We start from the raw sequence: 25,618 nt of genomic DNA, 5'->3' as shown, positions 1-25,618 counted from the left end.
AGTGTGCTCCTTTTTTCTTTTTGTCCAAGGACCAGGGGTATTATGGCCAATGGAGACCCACCGTTATCTATTCTGTCACAAGTACTAATTCTTAGGAGTTCTCTGTGGCGCCATCGCACAGCAGTGATATCACACACATCTGTTTTCTGAACTAGTATTAATAAAAAAGCAAACAATGGTCAAAGACAGTCTCCCATTTGGTAAAGTGATGGCTGGCAGGGACACTCAAAAATAGGAGTTGTGGACCAGTCCTTGAGCATTTGTTATGTGCATTTAAAAACCATTCAGTCCTGTAAGAGAATTCCAGAAAAGTGAGGCACTGGATTGGTAAAGTGAGCAGAGGTCGAGTTAGGCAGATGAAGTACATCTGGTACAGGCTCTTAAGGCAGTGGCCTATGTCAAAGGATATTTGCTGACCTTTTGCTTGCTTTGAAAAAGTCCCCTAACTTCCAGTTACTGAATTCTTTGACTGTGCCACCTAGTGCTACGTCCAAAGGTACAGCAAGCATATCTGAAGAGATAATTTCAGAACAATCGGATCAGTACCACTGGTATTCTTGAATTCCACTGACATGCGGAAGCCGGTCCCAAGTGTGCTTGGCAGATTGCTGTCCAATCCCAGCTTTGGACATGGATAAAGAATCATAATAAATACACTGGTTTTCCTTGGAAATTGTGCTTGAGAACCCAGTACTAACCCTTGGACATAATTTGCACCCCCCTTATTCATTGTGAGATGTACATAGATGGAAGTCAATGCAACGTATGGCCCTAATCGGGAATTGTTAGCGATCTCAGAAATCAAGGTATTGTCAGGAACTCAGAGTATACAAACTATCAAAGGGGGAGCTGAAATTTTACTTCAAGTGATCAATATAGAAGTTCATAAAAAAGTCATGACACAAATGAAGGATGCTTGCTTACAGTAATGTATAAAATATTACTTACATCCTCACATTGGCAAAGAGCCTCAGATAGTTTGTCCAGGCTAAGCTCCTGTCTCTTGGGTGCACCCTGCTTCTTCGGAGGAATATATATAAACTCTTTTCTTTCACGAGGCTTTACTCGCAGCTTCTGTCCATCCATATAGTGTTGCTCCTGCGATAACACAGATTGAAGGGTGGCAGAGTCTTGCAGCTCGACTATGGCATAGAGACCCTGAAACAAGAGAAAGGATGAGAGAAGTGAGTATGAGCACAGTAGACAAACAGATACAGAGGACAAGCAGATGGATATAGGGCAGAAATAATAGGTATTAAACTGGAACAGGTGTCAAGGGAAAGAGAGGTTGGGGAGAACAGACATAGTGGAAACACATCCACAAGAAACAAAGAAAGAAAACAAGCATACAAAGAATTTAGAAAGTCCGAAGATACAATTGAAATAATGAGAGATATGGGAATGGGTGTGAAACCTGTACACAGAATACAGAAAGACTTAGAACAGAGAAAATTGGCAAAGTATTGGAAGTTACTGGAAGAGATAGGGAAAACCTTAGCAGAGAAGAAAAGGCAGGTGGAGAAGGATAGGCAGTGAAACAGGAAGACCCGTTTTAGTGGGAGGTGTTTATTTAGTCCAAGCCTTGCTATGGAAGAAAACAGAGCATGTTGGGATAAAATGGTTTCTGCGTTGCTAGTGGAACCTGTGTTTTCCTGCCTTTGTATGTTTTGTAGACATTCCGGTTTGTTTTCCTAGAGTGAACAGGGCAATCAGGCAAGCCTACTATAGGTACTTTCCTTTTACTGATGTGAGGTATCAGAGGTCGACCATGATGTGGCCGGTCACCTAATGTTCGCCCATTTTCAAGAGTCTCTAATGCCCTCTTGACCAAAGCTATGACAGTTTGACATTGTTGACAGCATAATCTATAGTAGGGGTACAAGCCTTTTTTACCTATACACCTACAAACAAAAAAAGGCATACCACCTACCTACTCCCCTCTGAGTAGTCTGTAGACTCTCCCGTAACTATGGTCCTTTGCCCCCATGATGTCTGGCACATACATGGAGGTTACACACATGTATATATATTTATGTGTGTTTTCACATGTGCATCTCAAAGGGGAAATGGTGAAATCCACTAGATTCCACATGTATGAAAGCTGTATAGAATGGTGGTGTAGGAAGCTGGTTCTTTATACAGTGGACCAAAATTCGGTGCACTGTGAAAAGAGTCCAAGCAAACCCCCAAAGGTATCACAGAGGCACAAATGACACCCCAAATGCTCTCTATTTGTAGTGGTTTTTGGTCGAGCAGTTACGCATATCAGAGGCAAGTGCTAAGCATGTAAGGTACACACTCATACAGTGAGACACACACTCAAAGACATTTGCAGCAATTTATAAATAAATACCTGTAGGAAAATGGCTCCCTGTTGCAGTTACCCCTCACTTTGTGCCTGATATTGATGCTGACTTGACTGAGAAGTGTGCTGGGACCCTGCCACCCAGGCCCCAGCACCAGTGTTCTTTCACTAAAAATGTACCATTGTTTCCACAATTGGCACACCCCTGGCACACAGATACGTCCCTTGTAAAAGGTACCCGTGGACCAGGGGCCCTGTGACCAGGGAGGACACTAAGGTCTGCAGCATGCGTTGTGCCACCCTAAGGGACCCCTCACCTACCACATGCACACTGCCATTGCAGATTGTGTGTGTTGGTGGGGAGAAAAAGGCAAAGTCGACATGGCAGGCCTTACAGCCCTAAGGCAGGGTGCACTATACCACAGGTGAGCTCATAGCTGCATAAGAAATATGCCCCTACAGTGTCTAAGCAAAACCTTAGACATTGTAAGTACAGTGTGGCCATATTAAGTATATGATCTGGGAGTTTTTTTCGAAAAGAACTCCACAGCTCCATAATGGCTACAATAAATACTGGGAAGTTTGGTATCAAACTCCTCAGAAAAATAAACCCACACTGATTCCAGTGTTGGATTTATTACAAAATGCACACAGAGGGCATCTTAGATATGCCCCACGTATTTTACCCAATCATTCAGTGCAGGACTGACTGGTCTGTGCCAGCCTGCCACTGAGATGAGTTTCTGACCCATGGGGTGAAAGCCTGCACTGGGTGGAGGTGCTTAACACCTCCCCCTGCAGGATCTGTAACATGTAGCAGTGAGCCTCAAAGGCTCAGGCTTCGTGTTACAATGCCCCAGGGCATCCCAGCTAGTGGAGATGCCCGCACCCTGGACACAGCCCCCACTTTTGGTGGCAAGTCCAGAGGAGATAAGGAGAAAAACAAGGAGGAGTCACCTACCAGTCAGTACAGCCCCGAAGGTGTCCTGAGCTGAGGTGACCCCTGCCTTTAGAAATCCTCCATCTTGAGTTTGGAGGATTCCCCCAATAGGAATAGGGATGTGCCCCCCTCCCCTCTGGGAGGGGGCACAAAGAATGTGTAGCCACCCTCAAGGACAGTAGCCATTGGCTACTGCCCCCCTGACCTAAACACACCCCTAAATTTAGTACTTAGGGGCGACCCTGAACCCAGGAAAGGAGATTCATGCAACCTACAAGAACAAGGATTGCTGACCTGAAAGCCCCACAGAGACAAATGAGACGACAACTGACTTGGCCCCAGCCCTACCGGCCTGTCTCCAGACTCAAAGAATCTGCACAATGACGCAACTGACAGGGACCAGCGACCTCTGAGGACTCGGAGGACTGCCCTGTACCCGAAGGACCAAGAAACTCCCAAGAACAGCGGCACGGTTTAAAACCTGCAACAAATTTGCAACAAAGAAATAACTTTCAAAGAACTCTCTCTTCCTGCCGGAAGCGTGAAACTTCACACTCTGCACCCGACGCCACCGGCTCGAGTTCAGGAGAACCAACACCGCAGAGAGGACTCCCAGGCGACTACGATGACGTGAGTACCCTGAGTCGACCCTCCTGCACCCCTACAGTGATGCCTGCAGAGAGGATCCATAGGCTCCCCCTGACCGCGACTGCTTGGTAACAAAGGTACCAACGCCTGGACCAAGCACTGCACCGCAGCCCCCAGGACCGAGAGGAACCACCTACCAGTGCAGGAGTGACCAGCAGGCTGCCCTCATCCTAGCCCAGTCAGTGGCTGGCCTGAGAAGCCCCTTGTGCCCTGCTGCATCGCCTAAGTGACCCCCGGGTCCCTCCATTGCTTTTAATAGCAAACCTGACGCCTACTGCACCCGGCCGCCCCTGTGCCGCTGACGGTGTGTCCCCAAGTGCTCTACAAACACCCCCCGCACCCCCCCCCAGTCAGCTCCCCGAGGACGCCTGTAGGCAGACTAGGACCGGAGCACCCCTGTTCTTCTCAGGCACCTATGTGTTTTGGACCCTCCTTTGACCTCTGCACCTGACCAGCCCTGTGTTGCTGGTGCCGTGGCGTTGGGGTTGCCTTGAACCCCCAACAGTGGGCTACCTATGCCCAGGAGACTGACTGTTTAAGTGCTTTACTTACCTGAGAAACCTAACCAAACTTACTTCCCTCAGGAACTGTTGATTTTTGCACTGTGTCCACTTTCAAAATAGCTTATTGCCTTTTTAACCAAAACTGTGTGTACTATGGTTTAAAATCAATGTTCTATACTTACCTGTGTGAAGTACCATGCATTTTATGTACTTAACTAAAATCTAGTGGTTCTAAAATAAATTCAGAAAATATATTTTTCTATATAAAAACTATTGGCCTGGAGTTAAGTCTGAGTGTGTGTTCCTCATTTATTGCCTGTGTGTGTACAACAAATGCTTAACACTGCCCTCTGAAAAGCCTACTGCTCAATCACACTACCACAAAATAGAGCATTAATATTATCTAATTTTGCCACTATCAGCCTCTAAGGGGAACCCATGGACTCTGTACACACTATCTCTCACTTTGAGATAATATATACAGAGCCAACTTCCTACAATAACACATACTTTAATATAAATTTAGATACCAAGATCACAGGAATCAGGTGAAAACTTTTCAAAATATGAATTTTTATAGTGTACAAAAGATGACTGCATTTTTCAGATGCAGTAATGTTATCCTATGGAGAAAGAACAAGCACTGCATCCAGGTATAGAAGAACGAGTTACTTACCTTCGGTAACGACTTTTCTGGTGGATACATTAGCTACCTGTGGATTCCTCACCTCATGAATACTCCCATGGCGTCAGCATTCTACGGAAATCTTCTTACTAGTCTCTGCACGTCGACGAGGACGTCACTGTCTCGCACGCGACGCCGTCTGACGTCATACAGGCAATAAGAGGTCCTCGACGACGTGCGGACGTCAGTACCAATCATTTTTTACGTGCATGAGAACAACCAGGCAATGCAATGAAAGAACAAAGCAACATCCATTATATTGTAAAAATACACCACATTGTATGAATAACTGTAAATCTTTTTTATGTACATATATATATATATATATATATATATAAAACTCTTTTCTTTTAAAAATATATACACACACTAAGTATATACATAAAGATATATATACACATATACCCATATATATATATATAAATATATTATATATATACATCTATTGCACCCTCAAAGATCAAGAGGAGCGCACTCAAGGATTACTTGGCAAGACCATAAAGGCAACGGGGAGGCGGGTGGGACCGTGAGGAATCCACAGGTAGCTAATGTATCCACCAGAAAAGTCGTTACCGAAGGTAAGTAACTCGTTCTTCTGATGGATACAACTACCTGTGGATTCCTCACCTCATGAATAGAGTCCCAAAGCAGTACCACGCCCGGCGGTGGGTGCCTAAATGGTCAAACCAAGAAATCCTGCAGCACTGACCGTGCAAAATGGCCGTCCCTTCTAACCTCAGAATCTAAACAGTAATGTTTTGCAAAAGTGTGAAGGGACGACCAAGTTGCGGCCTTGCAGATGTCGACCACAGGAACACCTCTGGCTAAGGCCGAAGTGGCCGACTTAGCTCTGGTGGAATGAGCTCTAATGCCCTCAGGAGGATCCTTCTTTGCCAAAGAGTAACATATTTTAATGCAAAGAACAACCCACCTGGATAGTGTTCTCTTGTGGACTGCCTTTCCTCTCCTCTTGCCCACGTATCCAATAAACAGCTGATCCTCCAGCCTGAAATCCTTTGTTCTATTGATAAAGAAGCTCAACGCTCTCTTTGGATCCAGACGGTGCAGTCTTTCTTCCTCTTTGGAAGGATGAGGCGGAGGATAGAACGTGGACAAAGTAATTGCCTGAGCCAAATGGAAGGGTGAAACAACCTTCGGGAGGAAAGCAGCCTTGGTCCTCAACACCACCTTATCCCCATAAAAAGTTGTATAAGGGGGTTTTACTGATAAGGCCTGCAACTCACTCACTCTCCTTGCTGATGTTATAGCTATCAGGAAGACTGTTTTTAAAAACAAATACCTTAAGGGGCAAGAATGCAAAGGTTCAAAAGGGGACCCCATAAGGAAAGTCAGGACTAAGGACAAATCCCATTGCGGCATAACGAATGGCTTTGGAGGATATTGATTTAGAAGACCTTTCAAGAATCTGATAACAATAGGGGATTTAAATAAAGATGGTTGGTCTGGAAGACATATGAAGGCTGACAAGGCCGATAAATAACCTTTAATGGTAGCCACTGCACAACCTTTCTGCGCCAGAGATAGAGCAAAAGACAAAACGTCCGATAGATGAGCTTGTAAAGGATCAATCTGCCTCTCTCCACACCACGCAACAAATTTAGACCACCTATTAGCGTAGATAGATTTAGTGGAGTGTCGCCTGGCCGCTAATATAACATCCACTACCTCCGGCGGGAGAGAGAAGGAACTCAGGTTGCCCCGTTCAATCTCCAGGCATGTAGGTGCAGACTCTGGAGGTTGGGGTGTAGAACCTGCCCCTGCGACTGCGAGAGGAGGTCTGCCCTGAAAGGGAGACGGAGCGGCGGGCACGTTGAGAGTTGGAGAAGGTCGGAGTACCACACCCTCCTTGGCCAATCCGGAGCTATTACGATTACTAGAGCCCGGTCTTGGCGAATCTTCCTCAATACTCGAGGAATCAAGGGTATGGGAGGAAACGCGTAAAGCAACTGGCCGCACCAGGTCATTTGAAACGCGTCCCCCAATGCTTCCTGCATCGGATACTGAAGGCTGCAGAACAACGGACAATGCGCGTTCTCTCGAGTGGCGAACAGATCTACCCGAGGAAACCCCCACTTCTGGAAGATTAAACGGACTTGATCTGGATGGAGACGCCACTCGTGGTCTGCCGAGAAGTGGCGACTGAGACTGTCCGCACGCACGTTCAAGACTCCGGCCAGATGGTTTGCTATCAAGCAAATCCGATGGTCCTTTGCCCAGGACCATAGTCGAAGAGCTTCTCTGCAGAGAAGGTACGACCCCACTCCTCCCTGCTTGTTTATGTACCACATCGTGGTAGTATTGTCCGTTAGGACCTGTACCGACTGACCACGAAGGGAAGGGAGGAAGGCCTTGAGAGCCAGACGTACAGCCCGTAACTCTAACAGATTGATGTGAAAAATCTGTTCCTCTGGAGACCAAAGACCTTTGATCTCCAGATCCCCCAGATGAGCTCCCCACCCTAGAGTGGAAGCATCCGTTATGACTGTGGCCACTGGTGGCGACTGCTGGAACGGTTTTCCTTGTGAAAGATTGTTGCTTGCAATCCACCACTTCAAATCCACAGCAGCATCTCTGGAGATCTTGACAGTACCCTCTAGATCCCCTCTGTGTTGAGACCACTGCCTTCGGAGGCACCACTGAAGAGCCCTCATGTGCCAGCGAGCATGCGTGACCAACAGAATGCAGGAGGCAAAAAGACCGAGCAGACGAAGGACCTTGAGGACTGGAACTACCGCTCCGTTTCGAAACATTGGAACCAAATCCTGAATATCTTGAATCCGCTGAGGCGGAGGAAAGGCCCGACCCAATGTCGTATCCAGTGCTGCCCCTATGAACAGGAGGCGCTGAGAGGGCTCCAGGTGAGATTTGGGCTCGTTCACCGAAAAGCCCAGTCGAACAACAACTGGGTTGTTGACTGCAGATGACGCAACACAAGCTCCGGGGACTTGGCTTTGATCAACCAATCGTCCAAGTAAGGGAATACTGCTATCCCCTTCCTTCTGAGCTCTGCCGCAACCACCGACATCACCTTCGTGAAGACTCGAGGTGCTGAAGTAAGACCAAACGGAAGGACCGCAAACTGGTAGTGTTGCGATCCCACCACAAACAGGAGATACTTCCTGTGTGACTTGAGTATCGGGATATGAAAGTAAGCATCCTGCAAGTCGACAGACACCATCCAGTCTTCCATGTTCAACGCCAAAAGCACCTGTGCTAGGGTCAGCATCTTGAACTTTTCCTGCTTGAGGAACCAATTCAAGATCCTCAGGTCCAGAATTGGTCTCAAACGACCATCCTTCTTGGGAATCAGGAAATACCTTGAGTAAACTCCTTGACCCCTTTCCTGCTCCGGGACCAACTCCACCGCGCCCTTTAAAAGGAGGACTTCCACCTCCTGTTCTAGCAACAGGAGGTGTTCTTGTGAACAATACGAAGGGCGGGGCGGGATGAGGGGCGGAAACTCCCGAAAGGGAAGGGTGTAGCCTTTTCCCACAACACTGAGAACCCAAGTGTCCGACGTAACAGTCTCCCATTTGGTGAGAAAATGCTGTAATCTTCCCCCTACAGGAGAGGAGTGAGTGGGAAATGGTGGAAGCCTAAGGCTGCTTCCCCTGCTGCACCCCGCCAGAGGATGAGGAAGAGGCAGAGTGCTGCTGAGAGGCTCCCCTGGTGCGGACCCTACCCCTCCCCCTAAAAGATCTATAGGGGTGGGAAGAGGCAGGTTGCTGATATCTTCCCCGAAAGGAAGAGGAGGAAGAGCCACGCCCAAATCCACGAAACCTCCTGAAGAATCTGGAAGAGGCCGTGGAAGAAGGAGCTTGGAGTCCCAACGACTTAGCCGTGGCCCTGCTCTCCTTAAAACGTTCCAAGGCCGAATCAGCCTTAGCCCCAAACAGTTTGTCCCCATCAAACGGGAGATCCAACAATGTGGACTGTACATCTGCCGAAAAGCCCGAGTTACGTAGCCAGGCCTGTCTCCTTTCCACCACAGTTGTGCCCATTGCTCTGGCTACCGAGTCGGTGGTATCCAGTCCCGTCTGGATAATTTGGGTCGCAGCAGCCTGGGCATCAGAGACAAGATCCAAAAGACCCTGGGGAAGCTCTGTAAACGAAGAGGAGATGTCATCCATCAGAGCATGAATATACCTCCCCAGGATACAGGTCGCATTAGTGGCTTTTAACGCCAGACTGCAGGACGAAAAAATCTTCTTCGACTGCGCCTCTAGCTTTTTTGAGTCTCTGTCCCCAGGCACCGTCGGGAAAGAACCAGGCGCTGATTTGGACGAACAGGAGGCCTGCACAACCAAGCTCTCCGGCGTAGGGTGCCTAGATAGGAAACCAGGATCAGTTGGAGCCGTCCGATACCTCCTGGCCACGGCTCTGTGAACTGCTGGGGAAGATGCCGGCCTCTTCCACACCTCTAAAACCGGATCCAGCAGAGCGTCATTAAAAGGTAATAGAGGCTCCGCCGCGGCTGAGGCCGGATGCAACACCTCTGTCAAAAGGTTTTGTTTCGCCTCCACCACCGGCAAAGGCAGGTCCAAAAAACTAGCTGCCTTCCGTACCACTGTATGAAAGGAAGCAGCTTCCTCGGTATATTCCCCCGGGGACGAAAGGTCCCACTCAGGGGAAGTGCCCAGCCCACTGGCCGACTCCAGTCCACGCAGCCCATCACCCGAGTCCTCTAGCTCTCCTTCCTCTAGGGCTCGTTGGTACTCCTGCTCCTCTAGTACCCGGAGAGCACGCCTCCTTGAATGCAGTCGTTGCTCAATCCGCGGAGTCGACAACACCTCCGCCGAAGTCGGAGATCGGCGCCGATCTTCCGAAGCCACCGACGCTGCATCCGGCGCCACAGGTAACTTCGGCGCCGACTGAAGAGCAGATGAAACGGATGGACCCACCGGAGTCACAGGCCGAAATCTCGACGTCGACGGGATGGAAATCCCTGGGGCCAATCCCTCCGAAGCCATCGGAGCGGCCACCGGCGCCGACACTGGCGCCGAGCCCACGTTCCCAAACGGGAGAAAGGGCATAAAGGGTGCCGGCCGAAGAGGCGCAGGATCACCCAAAGAAAAGGCCAAAGGCCCAGCCGGAGCACCCCCTGGAGCCATCTGTTGGAAGATGGCATACATCGCATTCAAGAATGCGGAACTATCGGCTCCAGGGGTGGGAAAAGCCGGATACTGGGGTGCCTGACTCGGAGGCGACCCCGACGCCGGCGTCTGCGCCGGAGAAAACACCTGAGGCTCCAATACCTCAATCACCGACGCCTGTCCAGGCGAAGTTGGAGACGTCGGAGAGAGCAACGGCGTCGAAGGATGCGGCGTCACCGTGGGGCTGACCTCCCATGTCCTCCGGCGCCGATCCGGAGACCTGGAACGAGCCTCCCTTGAATGACGCCGAGATTCTCTACGGCGCCGGGAGTCTCGATGACGCCGATGTCTTGGAGAAGACTTTTTCTTGTGATGCTTCTCCTTTGACTTGGCCATAAACAGCTTCGCCTCGCGTTCTTTAATGGCCTTCGGATTCATGTGCTGACACGAATCACAAGACGAGACGTCGTGGTCGGAGCTCAAACACCAAAGGCAATCGGAATGAGGATCCGTCACCGACATCTTGCCTCCACACTCACGACAAGGCTTAAATCCAGACTTTCTCTGCGACATTATTTCCACAGAGAAAGAGTACGCAGCAAGATATACACTGTAACCGCAAGAGTAACAGTTGCTCCCTCGAAGATAACCGTTTCGAATGCACGGAAAAAAGGGAACTGACGTCCGCACGTCGTCGAGGACCTCTTATTGCCTGTATGACGTCAGACGGCGTCGCGTGCGAGACCGTGACGTCCTCGTCGACGTGCAGAGACTAGTAAGAAGATTTCCGTAGAATGCTGACGCCATGGGAGTATTCATGAGGTGAGGAATCCACAGGTAGTTGTATCCATCAGAACAATGACTTACGGGAACAATCTGCTGGACTTAGGGTAAATATCGGGCAAGGTCCAAGGCCATACCGACAGGTCACCTTGGGCGTCACTGGATCGGCCAGTTGCAGTGCAGTTTAGCATCAGGAGTCCTGTGTAACTCTATGGAGATCGGTATGGTCACAACATTCTTGCAGGAGTGGAATGAGTGTCCAGTCTGGGCGAACCACCAAAGTGGTTTAAGCCTTGCGATGATCGGGGGAAGTAGGGATACTAGTGGTGCTGCTCTCCTTCAGTTCGGGCGTCCAAGTGCAGAGGTGGTTTGGACTGTCTGGTTTACCGTCACTGTGGGCAGTCGCGGTGGAAGGGGCCCACAGAAAGAGGCTGCAGGCGTGAACTAGTGGTCCAGTCCGGCCGAACCAACAAGTGGGCTCAGGTCTCACGAACCTGGGAGATGTAGGGACATCTGTGGTCCACTTCTTCTTGGTCCGGGACGTCCGGGTGCAGAGGTGCAGTGGCCCCTCGGGTCTCCGTCACTGGAGGCAGTCGGGGGAGGGGGAGGAGGCATGGGACGGGGCCTTCTGCAAAAACAGGCTGCAAACACCACTGAGAAGTCCACAGTGGGTGAACTCAAGGTGGGCTTCATCTCTGGAGGGTTTGGTAACCACATTGACACCGTTGGCTCACTTCAGCTTGGGCTAGGCGGCTTGGGTACAGTGGTGGTGTCCGCATCTAGTTTTTTTTGGCAGTCCTCAAGTTCTTTCTTGGATTACGTGCAGATATAGGGAAGCAGCTCCTCTGGTCCAAAGCAGTTTTTCTTGGCGATTTGCGTAGCACTGACAGCTCTCCCGGTTTCTCGGATACTGCAACAGCAGGACAGATAAGTTGCTCCTCGAAGGTCAGGAGCAGGCTGGCAGGGTTGAGACAAATCCATCATTTTCCTCGGTTCTTGGATTAAGGGCATTAAGGGGAGTAGCCAATGAGCTACCTATCACCCATAGATGACCACTTCCTTTGGAGGGCTGGCATCACCCTGTCCCAAAATTCCTAATTCCACCACACACAAGGTAGCAGAATTCCTAAGGCTGCGTTCATTTCAGGCTGGTCACCCTAGGGGTGTGTCCAGCCTGGAAATGCAAAACATCTCCTGCATAGCTAATTTCCCCTCCTTTCTAGGTGCCAGATGGGCCCTGGGGCAGGGAGATCAGCAACTTCCACTAAGGGAAGCAGGTCTGCATACCAAAGGTGGTGGGCTTCTTTGCAGCCTCCTGCCTTGGAATGCATATTTACAGGTCATCCTGTTGGGAGGGGTGTGTAACACCCCTGCCAGAGCAGGCTTTCTTTCTGACCACCAGAGAGCAAAAGCTCTCAACCTTGGGGTGTAGGGGAGGGGCAGGGTGGGGTTTGGGGGGGGTCGATTGTCCCCAATTTCGTCTGTTTTTGGTAGGATGGTTAGAACAAGTCAGTGAGCCCACAAAAAGCAGTTGGTAGATTTTAAGGGGGCACCTCTAAGGTACCCTCTGGGTGCATGTATTAATAAATCTTCACTGGAATCAGTGAGGGTTTATTAATACAAGATGTTTGATACCAAAGATCCATAATGTCAGTTAAGCCATCATGTTGCCGGGGAACTCGTACTGACCAGTGTTCAGCACATATATTTTAAAAAAATGGCTTCCCTGTACACTTATTATGCCTGAGAATCGACAGACATAACGGGGGCACATATGCTCTTGCAGATATGTCCAAAAATGTAATATAATGCACCCTGCCTTAGGGCAGTAAGGTCTACTCTAGGGGTGACTTAAAAATATTACATGCAGTGTTTAAGGGACATGGCCACAGGCTGTGTGTTATGTCGTGTTTTCACTTTTGGGAGCACCTTGTCACATAGACTGCAATGGCAGTCTGCAAGAGGTTGGTGGTGGGTTCCTTAGAATGGCACAAGTAGTGCTGTAGCTCTTAGTGGCCCTCTTTAGTACTCCTGCCCTAGGTATCAGGGGTGCCATTTACTAGGGACTTAAAGAGGTGCTAAAGGGCCTGGCCACCTGGGGATCAAGGGACCAGGAGTCTTGTTTTGGGAAAGGAACACTGGCACTGGGTACCTGGTTAGCAGGAACCCAGTGCACTTCAAAGTTACATCAAAAACCAGGCAGAAAGTATGTGTGTGGGAGAAAGGGGGGTACTGCAACTAGAATCCAGCTTTCTACATATGGGCTCCTTTTTGTAGCTCCCAATGTCTATCTCAGGCAACGGAATCCACATGCATACTTATCCTATATGCCTCCCTGGCACCAGTGCTGGTTTGTGGATCGAATTGTGTGGGGCCTTCGACCAGATCCCTTTTCATATAATGACCGCTTTCATAGCCAGCCATCCTTTGTCCTGTTTAGGATTTGAACTTCTTTGAGAGGTGGCCTTATGTGGAGTAGCAGAGCTGTATGAGCTGGTTTTCAGGAGACCATACCCTCCTTACTCCAAGAAATGGAGGCTTTAATTTCAAAAGATGCAGACCACCTAATTGCCTGTGCCTAGCCATTTCAGGAAGATAAATACTGGCACCTTGGACTATTACCCTTTTCAACATTTTGACCTTATAACCGAGGAGGATGCTAAACACCAGTGTAGGACGGAAGAGCCAAGAGTAGGACTGATGGTGCTGCAACACTAAACCCTCCACCACTCCCCACCAGACGGGGTCTATGTCTAGGGAGGTCTTGTGGACATGTTGCAGGAAGCACTAAAGAAAAGAAGAACCTGACAGGCACAAAGACTGGGAATGCCCTTGCCTCAAAGATGACTGTCAATACTGTGCTTTTGAAAGGACCTGCTTTGAATGCACTCAGCAGACTGAACTGCTACTGAGAAATAAGGAATGTATGTATGTATGAATGAATGAATGAGGGATTTATCAAGAGCATTTCGACCAGCGGAATCAAAGCACTAATGAGGTAATCATGGAATGCTGCTAGTCCTGAAGATTAGAGTGAGAATAACCAAGTTTTTACTTACTTGCAAAAAGGCAGTAATATGGGAATATCTCTGATTTTAAATGGGAGAGAATTCCATAATCTTGAAATGGCTGTAGAAAAGGCTCTATCCCCCACTTCACTTTTTTTTGTCCTACAGGGATGTACCAGCTTAAGGTCAGCTGATCTTAAACAGCAACTAGGAGTGTACCACTCAATTGCTAATTGTAAGCATCAAGAGCCTTGTGAGTGGAGGGCCTTATGAGCCATACATAGCGCCTTGAACATGATACCCTTCCTAATCGGTAACCAGTGTAGCTCCTTCATGCCCTCTTTGGCCGATGAAAACTTGGCTAACCCAAGTACTAACCGAGCGTTCTGATTCTGAATGAGCTGTAACTTATTCAGAGATGCTTGACTAAAATTGAAGTAGAGGGCGTTACAATAGTCCAGCCTGGAGACGATCAGGGCCAATACTAGTTACTCTGAGTTCTTGAGGGATGAAGGGAAGAACTTTCTTTAACATCTTAATAATCCAAACATACATGTTGGTAACTTTAATCATCTGGGTGTCTAAAGTTAGAGCTGAATCGCAGGCAATCCCGACGTTTTTAAACACTGATTAGGGAGCCAGTATGGTCCCACATGACTCAGGCCACCAGCTTGAATTCCAGATGGAGGGGTTCGCACAGAAGATAATGACCTTGGTTTTGTCCCCAGTCATCTTTAGCCAGTTTTGGTCCATCCAGATTTTGACTTCTCTATTATCCCCTCAATCCTACCTGATGAAGACAATGAGTTAATATAAAGGGTGGGCGGGAGAGCAATTGGGCGTACGTTTCTGAGATCTCCTGGGTCTCCCCTGGGTTTATTTTTTTAATGGGTATTATAACAGTTTCTTACCGTTCTGAGGGAAACACGCTCAGTTCCAGAACCTCTGTTTGCATCCTCTCTAGTGGCGCTGCAACCAAATCCCTAACCAGCTGCAGCACTCGGGGGGCGTTTGGGGGGGGAGGGGCAAGGGTCAGCAGGGGACCCTGAATGAATCCTAGATAACAGGGACTTGAATATATCAATAGTTAGAGGTGCAAAATTTGCCAATGTGGTGCCCTCTGCCAACCCACAACTGGGAGTGCTGTCCTGTTTTCCCAAAGGTAGCTGTGGGGCTGAAAACTCAGGATAAATCTTTCAATCTTGTCTTTAAAGAAATTAGCTAACCTATCAAAAAATCTGTGTGTTATCTAATCCTTGAGGAGAAAGGAGGGCAGTTAAGGCCTTAATAGTCTTAAACAATTCTTTAGGGGCGTTGCCTACCTTTAAAATTTTCTGTGAGTAGTAGCATGTCTTATCCTGTTTAATAGTATATTTGTATAATCCTCTCAGTTCTCTAAGCTTTATGCTTTCTAGTAGGCCGGGGTAGAGTTTCCATTTCCTTTCCTTCCTTCTACAATCTCTTTGGAGGGCCTTAAGCTCTCCGTTATACCATGGGGCAGATGTCTTTTTCCCAACTTTGCGACAGACTTCCTTCAAAGGGGCCACTAGCTCTATAGCATCCCTAATCCATACGTTGAAGTCAGCAACTCGTGACCCTGTTCTTTCCTCAGGCCTCCCCGGATTGCCCTCTAGGATGTGGGAGAGTTCCTGTCTCTTTATCTGATCCCATTTTCTACAGATGGTAGAGTGAGACCATTTAAATTCCTTCCGTCTCTTATATCTTAATTTAAAAGGGATGAAACTGTGGTCTGTCCAATCTAACGGCGTACACTCTCCTATCGTAATATTTGCATTTGTGGAGAAAATACCATCCAATATGTGGCCTGCTAAGTGGGTATTTGTACTGATCGTCTGGACCTACCCAAAACATGTCAAAGTCAAGGAGAGTAGAAGTGTATTTATCCTCTTTATCTTCCAAATGTAAGTTGAAGTCTTCGAGAATTATGCTGTGATCTAAAGGGGTTAAGGGTTCAATAATTTGGACCTAGTTATCCAGGAACTGCTTCTTGGGACCAGGTGGATGATATACCAAAAGACCTTCCATTTTTTTTAAGTATTCCCAATTTTGATCTTGGAATAGCTGCCTTCACAAGAGTTGAAGTCATCCATTAACGGGTCAAGGCTACAGCTCAATATTTTTTTTTTAAACGATTGCCACTCCGCCGCCCCTTTTGTTCTGTCTAGCTATCCTTTCTACACCATAGTCCATAGGCAATGCAGATACAAAGTCAGGGTCTGAAACCGCTCTGGCCCAAGTCTCTGTTAGGAATAAGCAATCCAGATTTTTTTCTAGAATGAGTTCCCTTATTTCCAGGCTTTGCTTAATAAGAGAGCGGGCGTTGATCAATCCGCATTTGATGGAGCCCTGTGTATTCATACTTTCATGCCCCGGTGGACTGTGCATTCGGGGCCCCATAATATCTGTAATCCTGCTGCTATTCTGACTATACTCAGGTGTCCAGGTGCATGATCTACAACTCCATCTTTCCGCAGGAGGGAGAGGGAGAAGAACCATCTCCTCCTTCCTGCCACAGTAACTGGGCATGAAGTTTCTAAGTTGAGTTCCTGTGTAATGCCTCTGTATACCATTTTCTTTAGGACCAGCAGCGTTTCTGACCTCTTGTCCTTCGTGGATAGGCAAAGACGGGCTTGCCTTAGGCACGCTGTTTACATCCAGTAGCGTTCTTCTGCACATGTGGTGAGGAGGTGACAAGGCACCAGAACAGAGAGACTGGTCCGTCCGATGTCCCCCAAACACCAAGATACCTGCAAAATGGCTGACCAGCACCCCCCACGCTCTAACAGGCCCTTCTAGTCAATATAATGAAATAAAATACACCCTAGACAATGTCATCCTAGACAAACGCCCAACACAAGGACATCTCAGGAGAAGTTCCACTGTCTTCAGTAAGTGGAAAAGCAGATCCACCTGGGATGCCTGTAACTACCTCTCCCATCAACCTTTAGAAGATCTGGGAAAATGCAGCTTTGAACTTGGCTATGGTCATCTGTCCCAGAGGTCACACTAATTCCAGAACTGTTGGAATTATTTTGGCAACCTTTATGGTTTGAGAAGGACTCCACCCTTGCTTTTACTCTCATGTTTGTGAATCAGGCCCGTTGTATCCAGATATACAAGCTACTCAAGGATTTATGTATGATTCAAGTAATGCAAAGTCAGTCACAAAAGCACAGAACTTGGGAAGAGCTTTGAGGCAGAATGTGAGAGGATTTTTGCAGCCTGGTAGGGCATGAAAAACATGGGGTTCATTGGTGTTTCAAGGCTTGGCTTTGTTGGAGAAGGCATAAAGACCAAGCATTAATAAGTGGTTGTGGGAATGAATGGAGTCTTAGTAAGCATGAAGAGCATCTAGGGATGCTTGTACACAGTTTAAGTGGGAGGAGAGGCTGGTGTTAATCAGCTATGATGCATGGAAGATAAGCTTCCAACCAAACTACACAAAGTCATCCAACACAAACAAGAGGACTTCAGGGACACTAGGTGTGGTGTACAAAAACTCTAATGAAGGATCACTCAACAGTGGGGTGTGAATCCTTACTTATTTGCTGTTAACTACTCCCAGTTTTCTCTGCTTCGTCACCTCTGACCTTTCGACCATCTCGGCAAAAAGAAGCCTTTGGGTACTGCTGGATACCAAAATTTATCACACAAGCCTATTTATCCTGGGAGATCTTAACATCTGGTTTAACAAACTGAATCTCCACCAGGGATCATGCCCCACTAACCTTGAAGTGCTCACCTACCATCAGCTATTTACTGGGTCAAAAGATGATGCTGGTCATACCATGAAATCATACTTTCAGCAAAAGAGCTAATCTCAGTCAAAGGAACCATCCCATCACCTGCAATGATCAAAGCATCATTTGTCTCAACCTACACCTTCCATCAGTGCCATCCTCACCGGCAACACCTATTGCCATTTGTTTTAGCAGTCCATCATAAAACTTCAACAGCAACACCATCCAGGCAGAACTCTCGGTGAGGTGGCAAGTGAGCTCCTTGATGTCAGTCAACCAATTCCACAATTGACACACCAAGTCACTTGACAAAATGTCTTTCTTCACAGCACCTGTAAACACAGCACAAGGCCATTACCCTCTTTGTGAGGTCAGGCTATAGGATGCAACATTCCAGACAAGCGTAATGAGAAGGGTTTATTGAGACTTTGCAGCGGAAGACAATATCTGCAAAGGGCATTGACTTCAATCATCTACCCTATGGTCATGAGTGGCATTTTTTGTTTTCTTTTTTTCATTTATACCGTTAATTGCAAACATATGACCACCATATATTTATGGTGCATGTTTTTTTTGCTTCTTCATAATGTTTGAGGCATTTCCTGTTTTATATTTACTTTTGAATATTTTCTGACAACTTGTCTTATTTCTGTTACCTTATCTCTCTTTTTACAGCCCATAGTCTTTTGTTACCCTTGTTTACCATATTGATTTTTTTTTATATATCCCATCTCTTGTTTCTTATTCTATCCCTTTTTATTAATCATGTTGATTTCTAATATTATATTTTATACTTTTTTGTCTGCTTTTTATTACTGGTTACCATCTCAAACATCTGTCAGGTTCGAATTTTAAATTCCCTGTCAAAGAACTGTTTCCTTTCTGATCGTTTTTAAAATCTGAACAAATAGGTAATATCCTTCTAATATGGTAATCTCAGATATGGAAATCAAATACCAAACTGCGGTGTTGAGACATATTAAGATTTTCTTGTTAGTTTTTGGCCACCTAGGAGTATTAAGGAGGTCCTTCTAAACTTACCTGTGTGACAAATCAAGAAAACAGCTCCAATATTAAAGTGTTATTTAAATTCACTGAGGCAGACTATAGGGTAAATCAGGATAAAGAGGTCTACTAACTGCTCAAAAAGAAGACTAGAAACTATTACACAATAATGAAGGAGCATCGCCAGCCCTTAATAAATTTAGGACAATTGGGGAAATTGAAAAAAGAAACATCAACACTTCTGCAGGTAAAACAGGGGTCAATCAGAAAAGGGAACATACGTTTCTCTAAAATACCACAATGTGGCTGCCTACATACAGCTCATTTAGCAAGATGGTAAAATGCAAACTCAACAAAAACACTGGACTGTTTTCCTGTGTACCTTTTCTTTATCCATCACAATGCTGGCTACAGGGCCAAAGCCCTGGAAATGGTCCAAGATTTCTTGCTCGGATGCCTGTTTCCGGAAACCACTGACAAAAATGCTCTTCTCCTCTTGGCTCCTTCGACGCTCTCGAACCTCCACCAACTTCCTGTGCTTCTTCCCCTTCAGATGATCCTCAAGGCTGGGTCCTGAAAGACAAAATGTCAAGCTTACCAGCAATGCACGGTCTACCAAGCTCTTTCCTTATATACCAGTTATAAAATGCTTGTAAGGCAGCAAACAGAACAGGGGAAAGGAAGTAAATGGGAGAGGATGATACAGGTTAAGGTGGAAAACTCACTGAAAGAGGTTAAGAAAAGGCGACAAGTGAAAGTGAAGGGGAAGGGGTGTAGTGGAAGAAATCAGGCCCATAGCCAGAAGTATATTTTTAGGGGCGTATGAACCTCATCTATGGCCAAACATTACAGCTGTGCTCTATAGGAGCATTCCTTCCCAAATACTGTTTGTACTACTAAATAGTGCACATCCCCTCTCCCCAAGAACATTGTGACAGAAGAACATCAAGGACAGAATATCTAAATGTAAGTGAATATAGAGAAGTACAGATTCACTATTTCGAACTCCACATCTACATATCTTGAAGATCTATATATATTCCATTGGTAACTATATTTGAAATAAATTATAGACAATCTATACTTGTCGATAATCTGGATTTGCTATTTTGCGCAATCGATATTCTGGTTTCAATATTTAGAGTTTACAACGTATGATTCTATGTGAAGGAATATGTGGATTTCTTATAGGTACATATTAACGCTCACTCAGTCAACTTTCCGCAAACCAACTTTAAATCATATGCATTATATTTTTTTTAATTTAAATAAATAAATAAGCTGGCCTCTGCTGAAAGGTCTCCCTCCCACACCTCTTATCTCATGTAGTTGATGTCCAGCCTCCACTTTCAACTATTTTTTGCTGGAGGATGTCCTACCTGGGACCTTCTGCATCAAGAAATCATCAAAGACCCAAAAGGATTACCCTTATCTTACGTAAAGTTAGGAATCTTTATCTACTTCATCAAGTATGGAGTTTCCCAATTCCTCCCAACTTTGTAAGTGAAGTTTTAAGTTAACTTGCCACTAGAGAAAAGTAACTTTACAGAGAGTTTAGAGAATATCAAGAACATTTTGGGAAGTTATTGGTAAACAGAGTTTTAAATATTTTAGGTTTACAACGATGGTGAAAACTAAATAGAATTAAGATGTGATTTTACAGAGAAAGCTGGGAGGGTCCCATTATGAATTTCATTATACGGTTGTGACAAATGATAGATTGTACAATTACATTAAATCAAAGCACCAGTCAAAACTTAATGGGGTCCATTCGAGACCTGTGGCCAGACTGAGGACACTAGTTCCATCTCTAATTAGAAGAGCCGTAGATGGACAGGCAGCAGCTTTGCCCCTAAAACTCTGAGTGGCGGTTTCATGGTTTGCACCTAGGCCCCTGCTCCGTTATAACATCTCCCTCTGATGCTGCTTGCATGGTACCTCCTTTTTGGATGCTACAAAGTCCTCCACCTCTGGAATTATGGCCATTCTCCACTCTTTCACATGCTGTGTACTTTTTGGATTGAATCCTCAAGGTGGCATCCTCTAAATCACTAACATTGCTTCGACAAGCATGCAGTAGTCAGAGTGGGGAATGTAGAAAGCATGAACGCGTGCCATGTTTTATATGCAACATTTGTTTGCAGAGGGATTGTTCTGCATTATTACATATGGAGATAAGAGACTGCCATATTTAAATATATTAATATACACCAGAAAAACAAATCATCCCCTTGATAGAACTTGGACTTCTCAGCATGTAGGTTGTACTTTTCAGTGACCATGCCAGTAAATGTAGACATGGTTCATATGCATTAAAAGAGAAGGCATCAGCACTTCTCACCAAAAGCATATAGTAACAAATTAACAAGGGGGCACCCTTGTTGAACAATTTGCAAAGCTTGATGTGGCACAAGTAACAATGGTTTGAACCCTATTTAAACTTTACAGACCAGCACACAGTGATTTTCGGATCTTACATTAAGTTTCCTTTTGGGAAATACAGTGCAAAATCGTGCATTGAAATCACATTGGGTCAGGTGTTTTTGGACAAAACATGATAAGCTATAAATCCCATTTCAAATCGCCAAATCACCTTTTCCCTACATGGTAAGCTTGCATTTTGCCCCTTTGGGCTCTCTCCTTCTTTCTCTACTCCCTCCCCATCTCCTAATTTCTGTCCCCACTGCCTCCCTCAGCCTTTTTCCCGCTACCCCTAACTGTTTGCTGCTGCATCTATTTTCCCATTCCTATCTCTCATGATCTCGCTTTTTCTATTTACTTTCCTTCTCCTAATCATCTCTTCTTTTCTATAACCTATTTTATCTACCTTCGCTTTTATCTTCTCTGTCAATATTTGTGTTCTCTCTCTCTAGCCTCTTCTCTATAAACCATGTATGGCAACTGAATTGACTGTGAATGGTCATTAGCGGCACCTGCAACCTTTCTTTGACCATTGTGCTTTTTGCTGTTCTCTAGTAGCAGAAGCCTACCATCCTGGGGCATCCTGGAACTGGAGTAGTCCCCTACAATCATGGAAAAAACAAGTTAGTGTAATGTAGTCATCTTATCTCTGCAGTCTTTTGTCAATTCTTGTTGGACAGACAATCAGGCTGTAGAGATTTGGTGGGTTTTAACTGCTTGAAGAAGATGACGACCCATTGATGTCCATAACACTGACTTCAAATGGTCATACACATTACTGGAAAAGAAAATGTTTTTGGTAGAAGTACCAGGCACATTTTGTTTTCCAAAATCAAAGTAAGGACATGAAGGAAATGCTTCCCACAAGTCTCAAGTTTTTTTTTCCTGCATTGAGCAGCACGCTGTGGGTATTTTGCAGCTCACTGTGCTTGCTGTTACACAGCAAAACAAATGAGAAAGCAGGTGTTGCTAATGGAATCTGAGGTGATCCACAATGTCCTACGCTTATAGCGTTCATACAATTCTCGCAATAACAGCAGTACCCCAGTTGTGTGACTGGCTTATTGCGTGTGAAATGAAAGGCTCTCTTGGTCCCCTAATACACAAGGAAACATCAAGATTTTGCCTTGCAAATTGACCATTTCTGGTGATGTGGATGGCTGAGATATTTATGTCATGGGTTAGTGAGAACCCAGGGAAACCTGCCAGGCCCAGACATTTCTGAAAACATGGCACATATGGTAGTCTGGGTGGTGAGGCTTGCATGGATCTCAATATCTCTTTATTCCCTGAAAACACCAAATGTTGGCTAAATCAAAGATTCCCGCATAGTTCTGTGGAGGAAAATTCTAGAATCTGTGAAGATCCATTAAATTCCTAGCACACTGCATGGCCACACAAAAAACTTTGCCCCAAATGTTCACCAAGTATAAAGCACTTAAAAAAAGAATTGCATAGGACCTCATAACATCAATTAGATTAAGTTAAAATACATCAGAAAATTATAGCAGATGTTCTGCAGGGTTGCCTTGAGAGGTCAATTATAATACAAATGATTTTAGCCTCTAATGTCCTTACTATGGTTTCCAGAATATTTGGTCAAGGAGCTAATCCATAGCATGTTGACCCTGGTAGAGCTATCTAGATATTAAACCATTTTTTAAAGATAGTCTACTATAGCAGTCCTTTGTGACATGGCAGGCTATGTTGGGTCATTTCAGATTCACACTACTGCTAGGTCGGGTTTTCACAACCCTCAGCAGCAGGCACATTAACCTAAGAAACTCTCTGGCTCATGCAATAGACAGGAAAGTTAAGGAGGGATATGGTTATCCAGGGTATTGTATAGTTATGTAATTTCAAATACAACATTTCTGGCCCACGCTAATACTAACACCATAACACTCAGTGATCACAGGCAAACTATAACTTACACCTCTTTCATTGAAATAATACATATCTGCTATGAGGGTTGTTTAACATAGGTCCAGTGCATGTAAACAAACCAGCCATCATTTACCGTTTCTGTGCCTTGGACGAGGTGACCTCGTTTAGCTACAGTAAAATTTATTTTAGGCCATTTCTGCCCCATCGGCCTATTATTAGGCCGATCTGCCCCCAGGGGGGTCAGAAACCTCTAGGCGCCAGGGCAAATTATTTTTGGTGTTTTTTTTTTTGTTTTGTTTTTTTAGAGATGGGGAGCGACCCATCAGGCAAGGGTCGCTGCCCTGGGGGGGAAATTGTATTTAGAGCATTTCTGCCCCCCTTGCTGGCAGATTGGCCGATTTTAGGTCAATCTGCCCCCAAGGGGGCAGAAACCACTAGGCACCGGGGATTTGTTTTTTGGCACCAATGTCACGCAGGGGGAGCGACCCCATGGGCAAGGGTCGCTCCCGGGCAGGGAGGGTTTGGGGGGAGGTCAAATTTATTTTAGGGCATTTCTGCCCCCCCCCTGGGGCCGGCTGACCTAGACGCCAAAATCCACAGGTAGGCACTTTGCAAAAAACACCTTTGTTTTCTGTGAAAAAATATGTTGTGTCCACGTTGTGTTTTGGGACATTTCCTTTCGTGGGCGCTAGGCCTACCCACACAAGTGAGGTACCATTTTTATCGAGAGACTTAGGGGAACGCTGGGTGGAAGGAAATTTGTGGCTCCTCTCAGATTCCAGAACTTTCTGTCACCGAAATGAGAGGAAAAAGTGTTTTTTTGGCCAAATTTTGATGTTTGCAAAGGATTCTGGGTAACATAACCTGGTCAGAGCCCCGCAAGTCACCTCATCTTGGATTCCCCAGGGTTTCTAGTTTTCAAAAATGTGCTGGTTTGCTAGGTTTCTCCAGGTGCTGGCTGAGCTACAGGCCAAAATCCACAGGTAGGCACTGTTTTCTATGAAAAAATGTGATGTGTCCACGTTGTGTTTTGGGCCATTTCCTTTCGTGGGCGCTAGTCCTACCCACACAAGTGAGGTATTATTTTTATCTGGAGACTTGGGGGAACGCTGGGTGGAAGGAAATTTGTGGCTCCTCTCTGATTCCAGAACTTTCTGTCACCAAAATGTGAGGAAAATGTGTTTTTTTAGCCAAATTTTGAGGTTTGCAAAGGATTCTGGGTAACAGAACCTGGTCAGAGCCCCACAAGTCACCCCATCTTGGATTCCCCTAGGTCTCTAGTTTTCAGAAATGCACAGGTTTGGTAGGTTTCCCTAGCTGCCGGATGAGCTAGAGGCCAAAATCTACAGGTAGGCACTTTGCAAAAAACAGCTCTGTTTTCTGTCAAAAAATGGGATGTGCCCACGTTGTGCTTTGGGGCATTTCTTGTCGCGGGCGCTAGGCCTACCCACACAAGTGAGGTATAATTTTTATCGGGAGACTTGGGGGAACGCTGGGTGGAAGGAAATTTGTGCCTCCTCTCAGATTCCAGAACTTTCTGCCACAAAAATGTGAGGAACATGTGTTTTTTTAGCCCAATTTTGAGGTTTGCAAAGGATTCTGGGTAACAGAACCTGGTCAGAGCCCCACGAGTCACCCCATCTTGGATTCCCCTAGGTCTCTAGTTTTAAAAAATGCACAGTTTTGGTAGGTTTCCCTAGGTGCCGGCTAAGCTAGAGGCCAAAATCTACAGGTAGGCACTTTGCAAAAAACACCTCTGTTTTCTTTCAAAAAAATGGGATGTGTCCACGTTGCGTTTTGGGGCGTTTCCTGTCGCGGGTGCTAGGCCTACCCACACAAGTGAGGTATCATTTTTATCGGGAGACTTGGGGGAACATAGATTAGCAAAACAAGTGTTATTGCCCCTCGTCTTTCTCTACATTTTTTCCTTCCAAACAGAGGAGAGTGTGTAAAAAAGACATCTATTTGAGAAATGCCCTGTAATCCACATGCTAGTATGGTCACCCCGGAATTCATAGATGTGCAAATAACCACTGCTTCTCAACACCTTATCTTGTGCCCTTTTTGGAAATACAAAGGTTTTCTTGATAGCTATTTTTTACTCTTTATATTTCAGCAAATTAATTGCTGTATACCCAGTATAGAATGAAAACGCACTGCAGGGTGCAGCTCATTTATTGGCTCTGGGTACATAGGGTTCTTGATGAACCTACAAGCCCTATATATCCCCACAACCAGAGGAGTCCAGCAGACGTAACGGTATATTGCTTTCGATAATCAGACATTGCAGGAAAAAGTTACAGAGTAAAACGTAGAGAAAAATTTATGTTTTTTTAACCTCAATTTCAATATTTTTCTTTTTCAGTTGTTATATTCTGTAGGAAACCCTTGTAGGATCTACACAAATGACCCCTTGCTGAATTCAGAATTTTGTCTACTTTTCAGAAATGGTTAGGTTTCTGGGATCCAGCATTGGTTTCATGCCCATTTCTGTCACTGACTGGAAGGAGGCTGAAAGCACAAAAAATTGTAAAAATGGGGTATTCCCAGTAAAATGC

The 25,618-nt window shown here is 45.9% G+C and overlaps 1 protein-coding gene across 1 annotated transcript in view; it reads right to left on the bottom strand.

Annotated features, from left to right (window-relative positions):
- Window positions 1-25,618, bottom strand: part of TUT1 (terminal uridylyl transferase 1, U6 snRNA-specific) — a 533,529-nt gene that overhangs the window by 470,520 nt on the left and 37,391 nt on the right. The window contains exons 2-3 of the mRNA XM_069207048.1: window positions 19,135-19,325; window positions 949-1,158 (exon numbers count right to left, since the gene is read on the bottom strand). Coding sequence (XP_069063149.1) covers window positions 949-1,158; window positions 19,135-19,325 — 401 coding nt within the window. The remainder of the gene's footprint in view (window positions 1-948; window positions 1,159-19,134; window positions 19,326-25,618) is intronic.

Source organism: Pleurodeles waltl, chromosome 9 (assembly GCF_031143425.1).
Source record: "Pleurodeles waltl isolate 20211129_DDA chromosome 9, aPleWal1.hap1.20221129, whole genome shotgun sequence".
NCBI classification, from domain to species: Eukaryota; Metazoa; Chordata; class Amphibia; order Caudata; family Salamandridae; genus Pleurodeles; species Pleurodeles waltl.
The sequence above is the reverse complement of the archived record's forward strand: the minus strand, read 5'-3'. Positions and strand labels throughout refer to the sequence as shown.